The sequence below is a fragment of the Myotis nattereri genome (assembly GCF_964212035.1).
Source record: "Myotis nattereri genome assembly, chromosome: 9".
NCBI classification, from domain to species: Eukaryota; Metazoa; Chordata; class Mammalia; order Chiroptera; family Vespertilionidae; genus Myotis; species Myotis nattereri.
In genome coordinates this window covers 8018221-8031472 of record NC_138084.1, presented here as the reverse complement: position 1 = coordinate 8031472, position 13252 = coordinate 8018221, and the positions used below count along the sequence as shown (strand labels likewise).

General features: G+C 61.8%; 1 protein-coding gene across 7 annotated transcripts in view; it reads right to left on the bottom strand.

The window, feature by feature from the left end:
- Positions 1-1082: 1082 nt before the first annotated feature.
- The window catches only part of BRSK2 (BR serine/threonine kinase 2), a gene marked incomplete at its 5' end in the record, with an annotated part of 50252 nt that continues 38082 nt past the window's right edge, over positions 1083-13252 (bottom strand). For 2 of the 7 annotated variants that reach the window (XM_081098617.1, XM_081098619.1), the window contains 7 exons: positions 1083-3247; positions 4497-4544; positions 6509-6598; positions 6667-6847; positions 8269-8392; positions 11690-11738; positions 12523-12730. In XM_081098617.1, the coding sequence (XP_080954743.1) occupies positions 3024-3247; positions 4497-4544; positions 6509-6598; positions 6667-6847; positions 8269-8392; positions 11690-11738; positions 12523-12730 (924 nt within the window). In that variant the 3' untranslated portion in view covers positions 1083-3023. Of the gene's footprint in view, positions 3248-4496; positions 4545-6243; positions 6339-6508; positions 6599-6666; positions 6848-8268; positions 8393-11689; positions 11739-12522; positions 12731-13252 lie in introns of all 7 variants that reach the window. The other 5 variants (XM_081098618.1, XM_081098621.1, XM_081098623.1 and 2 more) reach the window with 4 other exon arrangements.

Here is a 13252-nt window from a genome sequence, read left to right as displayed (position 1 = left end):
TGTGCCCTGTGAGAGTGTAACCACCAAATTCCTTCAGCCTGTTTTCTAAACTGAGGTTAACAAGACACTATGCAGTCCAGCCTTTGCAATGGAGCCTGGTGCCCTCTGCGTCTCCAAAGCACCTCTGGGCACCCACCCCCTCAGAGGCAAGCCCAGTTGCCAGTAGGCTCCCCATTGAGCCAGAGAAGCCAGGCACCCTTGGACTGTCCCTTGCAGCAGGGGTTGCAGGAGATGAGGGCAGGACTCCAGGGCTGATTCTGCCCCCAGGGCACCTGTGGCAAGTCTGGGAACAGGTTTGATTGCCAACCAGGAGTGGGTGATCAGGGCAGTGCTGACATGGTACAAAGCACAGGATGCCCCCACCAGAGAGCCACCGTAGATCTGTGCTACACCCGGCCCAGGGGACATGGCTGGTGCTGAGACGTTCCCCAGCTAGCCCCATGGCCGTGCTGTGCCCGACATCCACATATGGGGCAGTGTGCTTGTCGGGGATCTCCAAGGGCGACTGCTCTCTGCTCAGACGCCCTATCCAGGGTGCTGTCCCCGTCTCATGGCTGTGCAGTGGGTCCCTAAGTGCTGCCCTGGCGATGGGGCTGGGCCTGCCCTTCCTGGTGCAGTAGCAGAGGGGTGGATGGCTGAAATGTGATCCAAGTACCTGCATCCCTGGCTGGCGGGCGCTGAGGGTGTGGCTGGGATTGCCTCCCTTCGCTTCCAGGGTTGGGCTACAGAACCCCATCTGCTTCTTCCCAAAAAAAGGATTGAAAAGGTTATCCTCCAGGAGAAGCCCACGTGCCGGGTGGCACCTGAGGTCTGGGTGGCCGTGGTCAAGCAGGGGGGTGTTTGTCCACTTTGGGTGAGGCTTCCCTGTGCCCCGGGCCTCTCCTCCCACCCACCCCAGCGGGTTACCCAGCTCAGACTGGGGCAGCCCCACCCCCCGTACAGGGTCTGTCCTCTTCAGCTGAGGCAGAGGCCGTACCACCCACCCCTGCAGAGCCCTGGGCAGCACACGTGGGGGACACGAGCTGGTGAACCCAGACCACCCGTGTCCCCACCCCGCCCGCCTGGACCGAGACTGGTGTCAGTGTCTTTACTGAAGGAATTTATTGTTCCGGAACTAAAGTTGCTCACAGTTATTTGACAGGGGTACATGGGGTGGGCTTGTTTGTTTCCGTGACGTCTGCGTGTGTCCCAAGTACAAAAGAGGAAGGCTGACGAAGAGATATTGCTTTCGGTGTCCTCTGCCTCTTGAGAAGCCCCCGCTTGTACCTGTGGCTTTGCTGTTATCGGGCGTGTAATAGTTCTTATGTGGAAGCCCCAGCCTGTGGTGGGGCCAGTGGACAGAAGCGTTAAAATCTATCCTCGACCGAGGGCGGGCAGGCGGGCGGGCTGCGGGGAGACACCAGAAGCAAAGTGGACCCGTCACAGCGAAGGCATGCAATCAGACCTGCCCTCCCGGCCTCCGGCTGCCCGGTCCCTCGACACCGCGGGGTCTGTGCGCCGGGCTGGCCATACCCACAGGAAGAAACACAAGCATTAGCTGGGGATGGAAAGCGGGCAGTCGCACCCGCACCCGCACAGGAAACACTGCAGAGGACGCCGCTGACTCTGTTCTTGGTTATGTGGTGTTTTTTTTTGTTTTTTTGTTTTTTTTCACTTTTTGTCATTTTAGTAAAAAACTCTGCGGTGCCCTTGCCATCCTGTGAGTGGGTGGGGGCCAGCCCAGGGCCTTCCTCCTACCCTGTTCTCGGACACAGAACCAAGAGGGTCCCCATCCTGGACCGGGTGGAGGGGCCCTGGGCAGTGGCGCCCATAGGACTGGAGTTGCTTCTACCCAGGACGGACAGAGCAGACAGAGTGGCCTGCGCCGTTCTTTAAATATATATATGTGTGTATATAGAAAGAACCAAGAGCAAGAACCGAACACAAAACCTAGCCCTGCCCAGCGGCTCCCCTCCCCCACACCCTTTTCCAAAAACAACCAAGAAAAAAAGTTTATAAAAATATCTTGCAGGAATTCTTTAAAGTTTACAGTAGCTTGCCGGCACTGCACCCACCGGCCTGCCCCCCAGTGCCCCATCGGCTGCGTCCTCAGGGCACCTGGGCCCAGACCCACCCTGCCCGAGACAGACAGACAGACAGATAGACCGCAGGAAGATGCTGCTGCTGCCCCTTCCCTGAACAGAGAAGTAAAGAAACTTAATAAGTTAAAACAGCAAATAAATAATACTGATCTCGGCCAGCCTGCTGCCTCTGGGTCCAGTTCCACCCGAGCCAGGACAGGAACGCAGGCCCGAGAGCACCTGCAGCGACGAGCCGGGGGGACTGGGTGCCAGCTAGCATCAGCGTGGGTGCCGAGGTGTCGATGGACTGGGGAGGGGGTGCTGCAGAAGGAAGGGGCTGAGGAGAGGCTGCAAGCGCCCTCTGCCCGCCTCTCAGATGCTTCGCCCACCATGGCCCCGCCCTGGAGGCAGCCTGGGCGACAGGACCTGCCGAGGGCTCTAGTCACTGCAAGTCTGTCGGCAGGCTGGAGGCAGCTTCCCCTCGGAGCCAGGTCCTCCTCCCCATGGCCATGCGGAGCAGAAACCGGGCAGAGTGCCACGCGGGCAGGTGGACGGAGGCAGTGGCGGTGGGCAGGGCCTCGCCGCCGGGCACGCCGCAGCAGCAGGAGAGGAGAGGCAGGTCCACGGCAGCTGCCTTCAGCAGGCCGGTGTCCGGCGCGGAGCCCAGAGGACGGCCTCGTGGAGGTGACATGTTAACTTTTCGGGATAATTCCTGGTATCAGAGCGGAAACAGTGACGTTGTCAGAGACAGGCAGAGAGAGAAACAGCGAGAGAAAGAGAGAGCAGGCACGGGTGGACCGGCCACAGGCCCTGGCCCCCGGTGCCCCTATCCTTTCCTCCCCCGCTTCACACCAGTCTAGATGGGTAGGTGGGTGTGGCCCTGGGTCCACTCAGGGCGGGCAGGTGGCTCGGTAGCCTTGGTGGCCACTGTCAGGGCCGTGCTGGGGGGGAGGGGCTATGTGTCTAAGGCTGCTCGTGGCGGGCGGCGGGTGGCCCCGTCTTGGCCGTGTCCTTGCCCGTTGGGTACTCGGCATCCCCTCCAGGGCCAGGGCCAGCGGCCGCCGAGTCACCGAGTGGACTGTGGGCACTCCGCTTGGCGGGCGTGCTGGGGGCCTGGGCCGCCTGCCCGTTCTTCTCGTCTGAAAAAAGTTGTTTAATTACGTCAAAGAAGTTACTCAATGGGCTGCCTGGGTACACAGAACAGAAGACAAAAGAAAAGAAAAAAGAAAAAAAAAGGGGCGAGAAAGAGGAAGGGAGGGAAGGAGAGAGAAAGAGAACAAACAAACAAATGAACGAAAGGGCCTTGTCGAGAGAAAGAAAAACCCAACGAGATGAGGTCTGAGATGGGCGTAGGGGGTGGGGACAGGTGACAGCAAGCAGGGTGGGCAGGCGGCCGGCCGGCGGGGTGCCCTCTGTGCCAGTGGCTCACAGAAGGGGTTGGGGCTTTGGGGACACGAGCTGGGACCTCTAGGCCTCTGAACTGCGGGGCGGGAACCCAAGGCAGGTGGAGAGACCCCTCCTCCCTCACCAGGCCTGGCCTTGCAGGTGCAGCGCCTCCCCTGGCCTCAGCCAGACACGGAGCTCAGACACCAGTCTCAGAGTCTCCCCATGTCAGCTCCGTGGCCTTGCTGGCCGGCCGGCCCACTCTGAACTCAGAGCCACAAAGACAGGGCTTCCACATCCCCAGGGAGCAGGAGCCTGGGACAGGTGTCTGGCTCTTGGCAGGAGGCCACGGGGTCTGGTCTGGGTTGGGAGGCTGGAGCCAGCGTGCCTGCCATACTCCTCCCCTGGCCAGCCCAGGCCACACAATGTGGAGACAGCGGACAGACAGATGGAAGGATGGATGGACAGGCATGGAGAGCTTGGGTGTGGGAGGGTAGGGGGCAGGCAGCCAGAGTGGGAATGTCCTGAGGTCAAGAGGAAGGGGTAGGATGGGATGACCACCCTGACCTGGGGCCTGTGCTCCCTTTCCAGGTGCACTGATGGGGCACCTTTGCTCTAGTTCCTAAACCTGAGCCCTGCCAGGTCCCTCCTCTCCCTGCCAGGTACAGTGGGAGGGTAGTGTTGTATGGCCTGGGTAGCTCACAGGTCCCAGCAGGAGCGGCCCCTGCTCCTGATTGCAGTCCATTGTGATCCCCGGTCAGAGCCTGCACATGCGACCCTCGCTGGTCTCAGGGCATGCTCTGAACACGGGTCCCTCCCGGGCCCACCCTGATCCTGGCCAGGCCTGTGCTGCTTTTGGGTGAGTGACAGGGTGCTCCTGGCAGAGGCAAGAGGCTGGGCGTGCAGGGGCCTACCCTGAGTCCCGTGTGTGTCTGGGCCCCAAGCTACACACAGACCCCAGGACAGCCCCAGGGGTGGCAGGCGCAGCACCCAGCCGGGAGCGGGTTGCAGGTGGGGTGATAGGCGGGAGGCCCAGGCGATGGGGGTTCTTACCACATTTGGAAAGCCTCCCCGTCATCATCTCCACACAGTTAGTGGTGTCTGGAGCACAGAACGGAGAGAGGGGGATGTGAACACAGCTTCCCACCAGCCCCTCAGGGACAAGCAGAGGCTCAGGGCAGGGAGTGGGGTCTGAGGGGTAGAGCCCAAAGGGGTAGGTATGGAGTGGGCGGGCTCAGAGTGCAGGCATTAGGTGAGGGCCTGCCGCAACCAGAGCCTCTCCCGCTGTCCTGCCCTGGGTCCAAGACACGCTGTGGAGCTGAGAAGCCCATGACTTTGGCCATGGTCTGCACTGGCCACCCACGTGTCCTCACCCTGCAGGTCTGCAGTACCCTACCCTAACCCTCCCATCTGCTGCTGGGCCTGGGAGTGTTGGTGCTGGCAAAGCCCTCGCTGCAGGTGGGGTGTGCCCTCTGGGCCTCCCCTTTGTAGGCCAGGCTGGGGGCCCTGCTGGAGTGGCCACCAGAGGACTCGGCGTGGTGGTTGAAGGTCCCTCTTTCCACCCACCTCCCATGATGGCCCTGGGACTGAGCTTGCTGGACAAGAGCATCCAGTGTGGGAGGGAGGCCAGGGGATGGGGTCAGGGAATGGGCTGAGGTACCAGGTTGGGCTCCCTAGGAAGAGAACTTGCTGAAGGAGGGCGAGGGAGATGGGTGAGGGCCCAGAGCTCATTGGTCCAGGCCAGCAAGGCCCCTGCTCTGGGATGGCTGTAGGCACAGATGCCTGCTGGACATAAGACTGCCAGGCCCTGGTCTTGGCTCCCCTTCCCGGACAAGCTCTGTTCTTCCCCAGCCTCAGTTTCCCTGTCAGCATTGCACTGCTCCAGGTGGAGACCTTAACAGCTCAGGAGCCAGAGGCACCTGGCCTGCCTGCTCCCCACCCCCACAGCCAGGAGAGCGGGCCCACACCTGGGCTAGGGCCAGGGTGCTGAGGGACATGTTAGGGAGAAAAGGAGGGCAGTGAAAAACAGACGATGGAATGAGGATGGCAGGGTGGGGTGGGCACTGGGCCGGCCTGGCCTTTAGAACTCCACACACAAGCACCACAGGTCGGGGGAAGGGCCCACTGAGGCCCCAGCTGGCCGCAGGGGGTTCAGAGAGGCAGACGAGGGCTGGACACTCTGCTCCCTAGGCCCCAAACGTCAGATCAGGCCTCACGACAACCCCGCACCTCACCGCCATCCAGACACACACTGCACACCTTCACCAATAGATGGCGACTCACGCAGGGCTCACACACCCATACCAGTGCAGCCCACCCCCCCACCAGGCATGACCCTCGGGCCTGGGAGCCACTTTCCCTGGATGGCTTCTCTAGGCCCAGTTGGGGAGCCCCTGCTTTGACTGGGGTCTGAGGCCTCTTTTGTCCTGCTCAAGGCCAGACAGTCACAGGCCTTCTCAGGGAGGGCAGATAGCAAGCAACCCCACCACATGTCAGGCTCCAGGGCCACAGCCCTCACAGGGCACTGCTGCAGGGGAATCCCAAGGGGCCAGGGCTCCAGGCAGGACCTTGGCCACTGCTCTCCCGGGGCCTGCTCTCGCTGGGGCGTCCTGGGGCCAGGCTGCCCTGTGCCCCGAGACTCAGCCTGGGTTCTGGACCTGCACGGCTTGTCAAGGGCCGGGAGCTGGCCACTGGCCATGTGAATGGGCACAGGGTACCCTTCTCAGGGCCAGCCTGGCTCTTGCCAGAGGACATGACTGCAGCCCCCTCCTTGCCCCAGCGGTGGGGCGGGACACCTTACCTGCCAGCGTCAGAGGCTACTCTCGTAGCTGGTGGCCACCTTCTGGCCTTTAAGCCCAGCACCCCAGCTTAGTCCTGGCGCTGGCGGGGAGGGTTCTACAGTGGACAAGAGGTGCCTTTCAGTGTGGTGTGCTGGGCCCTACCTCCCTGGGTGTGCAGACTCGGGCTGGCCCGCTGTGCTGGGGAGGCCCTGCTCCCTGGGGGGCGGTGGAGGGGCCACGCCCACTCGATGGCCCACAGGGCGGCCGAACTGAGCGCCGCCTCACCTGACAAGTGCTGGGTGGAGGGCTGGTCGTGTGTGCTCAGTAGCTGTGTCTGAATGGTCTCCACGACCCTCTTGAAGCGGCGGCTTGGGCCTGGGGGAGACAGCGGGTTAAGCCTGGGCGAGGTGGCCGGAGCCCGTGCCCTGGACCCAGCAGCTCACCTGATAGAAGCGTGAATGTGACAGAGTAGATGCCGTTCTCCTTCTGTGCCGCCCCACCCTCGCTGTAGGTGATGTCCACCTGGAACTTGACAGGCTTCTGGAACACTGCCGGGCCCCCTGTCGCCTTGTACTCGGCCCGAAAGCTGGTCTGGGAGATGACGCTGTGGCTGAGACTGGGAATCTGCAGAGTGGCAGTTCGGTGTGAGCAGGGACACAGCCCCCACCCTGAGCTCCTGAACTGGGACCCACAGGCCAGCCCCTCCAGCCTCATCTGTGAAATGGGTGCAGCCAGCCTCCACCTGGGGAGGCCATCACCAGCAGGGCCCTCGGGATGTGGCCAGGAGAGCCAAGAGCAGGACTGACCAAGACTCCGGGGCAGGGCTTTCTAAGGAGCGATGAGTAAACATGCAGGTGGGAGGGGGACCCTCAGAGCAGCAGTGAGGACAGGGGACCAAGGCTGAAGCCTCTATTGGCACTGAGAACTGCCACCTGAGGCCAAGGCCAGGACCATCGCTGACAACAGTGCCTGAGGCTCTGCACCTGGTCCACTCCGCTGTGTATTTGGGTTTTGGGCAACCAAGGAAACTGGTCACAACAAACTCAGCAGGCAATCTTGCCTCAGGGTCCCCCCCAAGAGAGGGTTCTGCCCCCAGGAATGCTCAGCACCCGAGGTCAGAAGGGCCAGCCATACTGGGAAGCATTAGAGGGCGGTGGCTGAGTCCATGCCCCACGGGGAGGGACCCTTGGTGTTCCAGGAACAGCAGAAGGGGCCTGGAGATCATACGGTGGGGTCAGGGGGGACAGAGGCCCAGACCTGGGCCCTAAGGAAGAGAGCAGGGTACAGGGGAGTCAAAGGGGGCAGTGTGCCTGTGTCCAGCGTGAGGCTGACCCCTGCCTGGTTCTGGGCTCTCCTGGCCCCTGAACCTCTGGGAGGAGCACCTGCTGTCCTCATAGCCCTAAGGGAACCTGGGCGGCAGCTGGTGACAGGGGGTGCTGAGACTGGGCTCAGAGAAACCCCCGGCAATCTCTGCCCACCTGGTGATGGAGCTGGAGCTGCAGCAGCTAGACCCCCTCTAGTGATCCTGGGATCTCCCCTAAGCTATGATCCTGGAACCCCCTGGCATGAATCTGGAAGAAAACCCTCAGGGCTTTCTGCTCCCTGTGCCTGGTGATTTGGCAAAGACAAGGGAACCCATAGAAGGCCCAGTGTAGTCCCCTCAGCACTATAGACCTCAGTGGGAGGCAGGGGCTGCAGGAGGCCGGCAGCATGTGGGGCATGCAGAGGGCACTCAGGAAACAAGCCCCTGGGGACTGTTCCCGAGCCTTGGCACATCCCCCGGATGCGGCAGAGCATCTATTGAGGCTGCCTGCGCATCAGCCCTTGGTGTATCCCTGTCCGCAGTGCCACCCTCCATCACAGCCCAGCCTGGGACCTGTTCACAGCATGGCTTGCTTTGTCAACGCCTCAACCTGCCAGCCACACGTGCCCCTGCCTGGCCCACACCTGCTCCTCCAGGGTCCCCTTCCCTTCACCCCCGGGGCAGGCGGAGACAGTGTCTGTCTGTCCAGTGAATGGGCCCTCTGGGGCGGGACAAGGCTCACCGACAGGAAGGCATGAACGATGTCGGCTTTGATGGAGCTCAGGGGCTTGTCCTTGATGACCAGGAAGATCTGCTCCTCCTTCTCGAGGCTGATGAAGTTCCCGAACCAGGACTTCTTGGCCAGCCTGCGGGGTGGAGTGAAGGGCTGCTCACACCTCGGGGACAGGCCTTCCCTGCCCCTGACCCCACCATCCTGACCTCCCGACTGCCTCCCGAGCTCTGATTCACCCTGCTCTGGACCCTGAGCCCCTGCCCACCCTGATATTACCATCCTAACTCGAACTGCCTCGTCCCTATCTCCACTCATGCCTCACTCGATAACCCTACTGCTAATCCCACAGCCCTGGGCCTAACACTCCATCCTCCCCCCTTGTCTGGGCCCAGCAGCACCCACTGGAACCCAACCAGAAGGGTATGGCACCATGACCCTGGGGTGATTTGCTGTGCTGCAGTCCCACAGCCTCCTTGAGGAAAGTGGCCCCCACCCAGGGGGGGCTGTGAGGGGAGCAGGAGCAAGCGGGAGCTGGGGTGGGATTGGGGCAGGCCAGGCACCCTTGCTTGGCTATAAATGGCTGAGACATGGCGCAGAGGAGGGGCAACCTCAGCTTCCCCAGGCCACCCTTGTCTCCGCCCTCAGGGACTGGTGGCCCTAGCTGCCTGCTTCCTTGCTGCCCCAACCCAGGCCACTCCATGGGACTGGCTGCTGGGCAGGGCGGGGATGCCGCCCACAGAGCCCCAGACTGGCAGCACCTTCTCACATGAGCCCTTACCCCATTGCGCTCAGGGCCACCCTCCCTCCTTGGTCATCAGTGCTGACCTGGTCACTGTGTCCTGGTCTGGGGCTGCCCCTGAGGTGGAGCCCTCCCTATGACAGTGTGGGATAGACGTCCACCACCCTGCCTCCTGGATTCACGCCTGTGTGGCCCTTCCTATGGTGTGGGTGGGCCAGTGACCAGCTTCTGACAGGAGAATGTGGAAAAGTGGAAGTCATCCCCAAGATCGGGCCACAAAGTCTGACTCCCCTCTCACCGTTTTGTTGAAACGGACCAACTGGTGAGAGGCCCACAGGGACCTGAATCCGGCCCACAGCAGCTCCTGCTCCTGTGCAGCCATGAAGGCCACAGCCTGTCATCCCTAAAGTCAAGCACCCAGCTGGGCGTGGCTGGTCCTGACCACTGAGAGGACAAGCATGCACCGTTTTACGGTGCAATGTGTTTGATTCGTTTGTCATGCAGCCATTGATGACTGGCAAACCCTGGCCAACTTCTTGCTGCCTCCCTTGCAGCTAGCTATAGTGTAGACACATGACCACTCTACCTGTCCAGTGATGAGAAGCAGCAGCCAGGCCCAGTGTTTTCCCCATGGCATTAGTAGGGTACTCCAAGGTACTCTACACTGGCCTGGGCATGGCCAACAGTTTTCCTGGTTGTGTTACATCTTCCCTTTTCCTGCCCATGTCCAGAGCCCATGTTCAGCTGCTGTGACAATGACCAACCCACCTGCCAACAGTGTCCCTGTCCTCCCTCGTCAGCCAGGCGCAGGAATCCCAACAGAAGATGGTGAAGAGAGGACATTGAGGACCCCACACCCTCATTCAGCCACCTCAGCTCCCTGGTTGTCTGCCATGTTGAGCGAGTGCGGGCTGTTGGCCTGAGCTGCACAATGCTGCACCCAGGACTACGCCGGGCCTGGAACCCACAGCCGGGGCTCGTGCCTTCTGCAGACGAGTTACAGTGAAAACTGGCTTTTTGTACTTTGACACCAGGGGTTTGAACAGTCTCAGATCTGAAAGAAGCCTGGCTGAGCGGGAAGGCTAATAGAGGGTGTGTGGGGACAGGCCTGTGACGGTAGCTCAAGGTGTCAACTTGGCCTGTTTGGTCCAACATTGGGTGTTGCTTCTTGAAAGACATCTTATCGACATGGTAGTTATTACCAGCGAGGCCCTGCAGGCCAGCCTGCGACATCACCCAAGCTCTATTTCCCGCCTGCTGACCCGTCTCAGGCCCTCTAGCATTCATGTGCACACCCACCCGCACCCTCCTGGTTTCGGTTTCCTTGGGGACCCTGACTGATGCAGGGCTCCTAGAAGCTGCAGGTGGAATGTCCTGGGACCAGGAGCATGTCTTGTGCAGGAGGCTCTGGGGAGCTCACTGCACCCCGCTTCCAGGGACACCTGCACCTGCTCATTCCCACCAGGCTCTTGGGCTGGGACAGGCCCCATGGGCCTCAATGGAATGGAGGGGCACAGGCCATCGGCTGCAGCACGTGACTGTGTGATTTTATTAATTCCCTGAAAGTCCAGCAGTTACACTGCAGGCAAGTTTGGGAAGGCTTTTCAGGGCAGCAGAGACTGGCAACTGAAGGGATGCAACCAGTGGGACTGCAGAATCCCCCTAACCCAGCAGCTCTGGGCTCGCACCTGCACCCACATGCACAACACCATGACAACTTCTCTCTCAGACAGCTGGCCCTACGCCCTGCCCTGTGTCTACACCGCATTTCCTGTTCACACCACCACCCGGGGACGAGGGAACCGAGGCCTCAGGAAGGGCGGGCACTTGCGCAGGTCTCTCCAGGACCTTGGCTGGAGACCCTGAGTGGGGGGCATTTCCATATGCAGATCTTCTGCAGGGCGGGGGGCGGGGGGGGTGGCCCTGTTTCCCCATCGCTCCCACGGCCCCTGCATCTTCCTCTCATGTGACAATGATCCGAGGGTCACTCTGCACCTGGCCTTGGCCAAGGCCATGCCATATGCATGTTCCTGCAGGCCATCGCTGGCTATCCCTCCTCGGCCTGCACGTGATTTCACCTTGAGACCCTCCATCCTTACAACCGGACACGTCTGGCCACCTTCTGGGCTCTGCTCTGCCCAGCACCCTTCCCTGGTGGAAACCCCTGTAGCAGGCACCTCAGACCAGTCCTGGAGGCCTCCCCATGCTCAGCACATCCAGGGCAGACGCTGTGTCTGAAGTGTGAGCAAGCCGGGCCCCTGTGGCTCCCTCGTGTGGAGGCCAGGGCTCAGCAAGTATGCAGCAGTCCCTCCGAGGAGTGGCTATGCCGTACTGCCTCCAGCCAGCATAGGCCCTTCTCCCAGGCTGTGGTTCAGAGAACTGAACTGTCCCCTAAGGGCTCCCCCACCATCCTAGGCCCTGCTCCCCGCCTGGTGTTCAAAGTGCAGGAGGCTCCGAGATGTGCACGTTGGAGAGGAGGTAGCTGCGGCAGGAAGTGGAGGAGAGGACCAGCGGCAGCAGGGGCCACAGGGAGAAAGGGAGAAGGACCTGTGGGCTGGGATGCTCAGCCGGAAGCCCTTGTGGATTCCGTGGCCTGTTAGTGGGAGTGTACCCTGCGGCCCCCTCGTGCTCTTGGCATCCTAGCACCAGCCAGGAGGTTGACAGATCCCACCTGCTCTGACGGCCACTTACTCTGGGGAGGACTCCGGGGTCAGGTTGGACATCTCCTCTGGCGTTGGGACTGTGCACAGGAAGGACAGAGAGAGAAGGTGTGGTGACCACTATGCCCTCCCCACAGGTCCTGCACCGTGGGGGGGTCCTATGGAGCACCCACATACTGTCTACGGGCGCCTTCCTGGTCAGGGCCTTGGGAGCCTTGGGCCATTGGGAGCTGTCCTGACCCCTGGTGCTGAAACCAGGCTAGGCCTGCTCTGGCCTTTAGCCAGTCCTGCTGTCCCTCCAGGTGTTGGGCGTGCTGGCTGGGCTCTCCTTGGGTGTGTGCCCGGCATCCCCTTGGGGGTGAGGAGGGGACTGCCCCTTGGCACTGGGCCCCATGCCTCACCCCTTGGCTGTGCAGTGGGGCTGGTGAGCCCAGATAGCCACCCACTGTCAACTGACCCTCAGCACCCAACACCCAGGGGCAGGCTTCCCTGCATTACCCTGTGGGCTTCGTGACCATCATGTCCATACCCACCCAGTGGCCATCTCTCCTCCCTGGGCCTCAGGCAACCCGTACTGAGGAGGCCACTGGGCTGAGGAGAAGCAAGGGTTCCAGGAGGGCTCCCAAGGCTGTGCCCACTGGGTGCCAGGTCTGCACTGTGTAGGCCCAGGCACAGGTTGAGCAGGCTGGTAAATAGTGGAAATCTGTGATGCTGCCTAGGCCTGTGCGAGTCTAGCAGACCTGGGAATGATCCAGTGCTTTTGGTAGGGTGACCCCTGCCTGGCTCCACTCGCCCCGCTGGCCAGGATGAGCAGTGCTCCACTTGCCCCACTCATCGCCTGTGCCCTGCCGTCATGGAGCTCACCCTGCAGTTTCCGGCGGTGGAAGCGAGGTGACCCCAGGAAGCTGTTCTTGATGGAATTGAGCCTTGTCCTCCAGGGCACCCCTCCAACGCTGGGGCTGGATGGCGGTGTGGGGTTGGGTGTGCCAGCTGGGCTTTCCTTGGGCGTGTGCACTGGCGTCCCCTTGGGGGTAGGGAGGGGACTGCCCCTTGGAGAGGGGTGAGGGGTCACCTGTATGGTGGGGACAGATTTAGTGTTTGGTTCAGTCCCAGTGAGCAGAAGCCGGGTGGGGGCAGGCAGAGGGGCCAGCCCCAGGGGCGGGGCCAGTTGGGGGCCAAGGCCGCCAGGGACAGGGTGCCGGGCCTGGGTGCTGGCTGGGAGTGGGTTGGACTTGGTGCCCTGCAGAGGCTTGTCGGTCAGCTTGGCCTTGCTTGGCAAGGTTTGGGTCTTGGGGTTGGGCCGCGGGGCGGCCTGTGGAGGGAGGACGTGTCCAGGCCGAGAGGCGCTCTGACAAACTTCGGGCTCCATGGAGGTGGCCAGGGTGCAGGCCACGAAGGGAAGTTCAGGGGGAGGGGGAGGCAGCACAAACTTCCTAACAGGCTACAGGGCAGGCACCGAGGGCAGGGAGTGGAGTGTGGGTCCGCCATGCAGGAGTCAGCCATGCATCCGTGCCCCCACCCACATGCACACAGAACCCCAGGAAGACCCACGGGTGCAGGCATGTGGGGGCGGAGCATTTGCCACGAAAGAAAA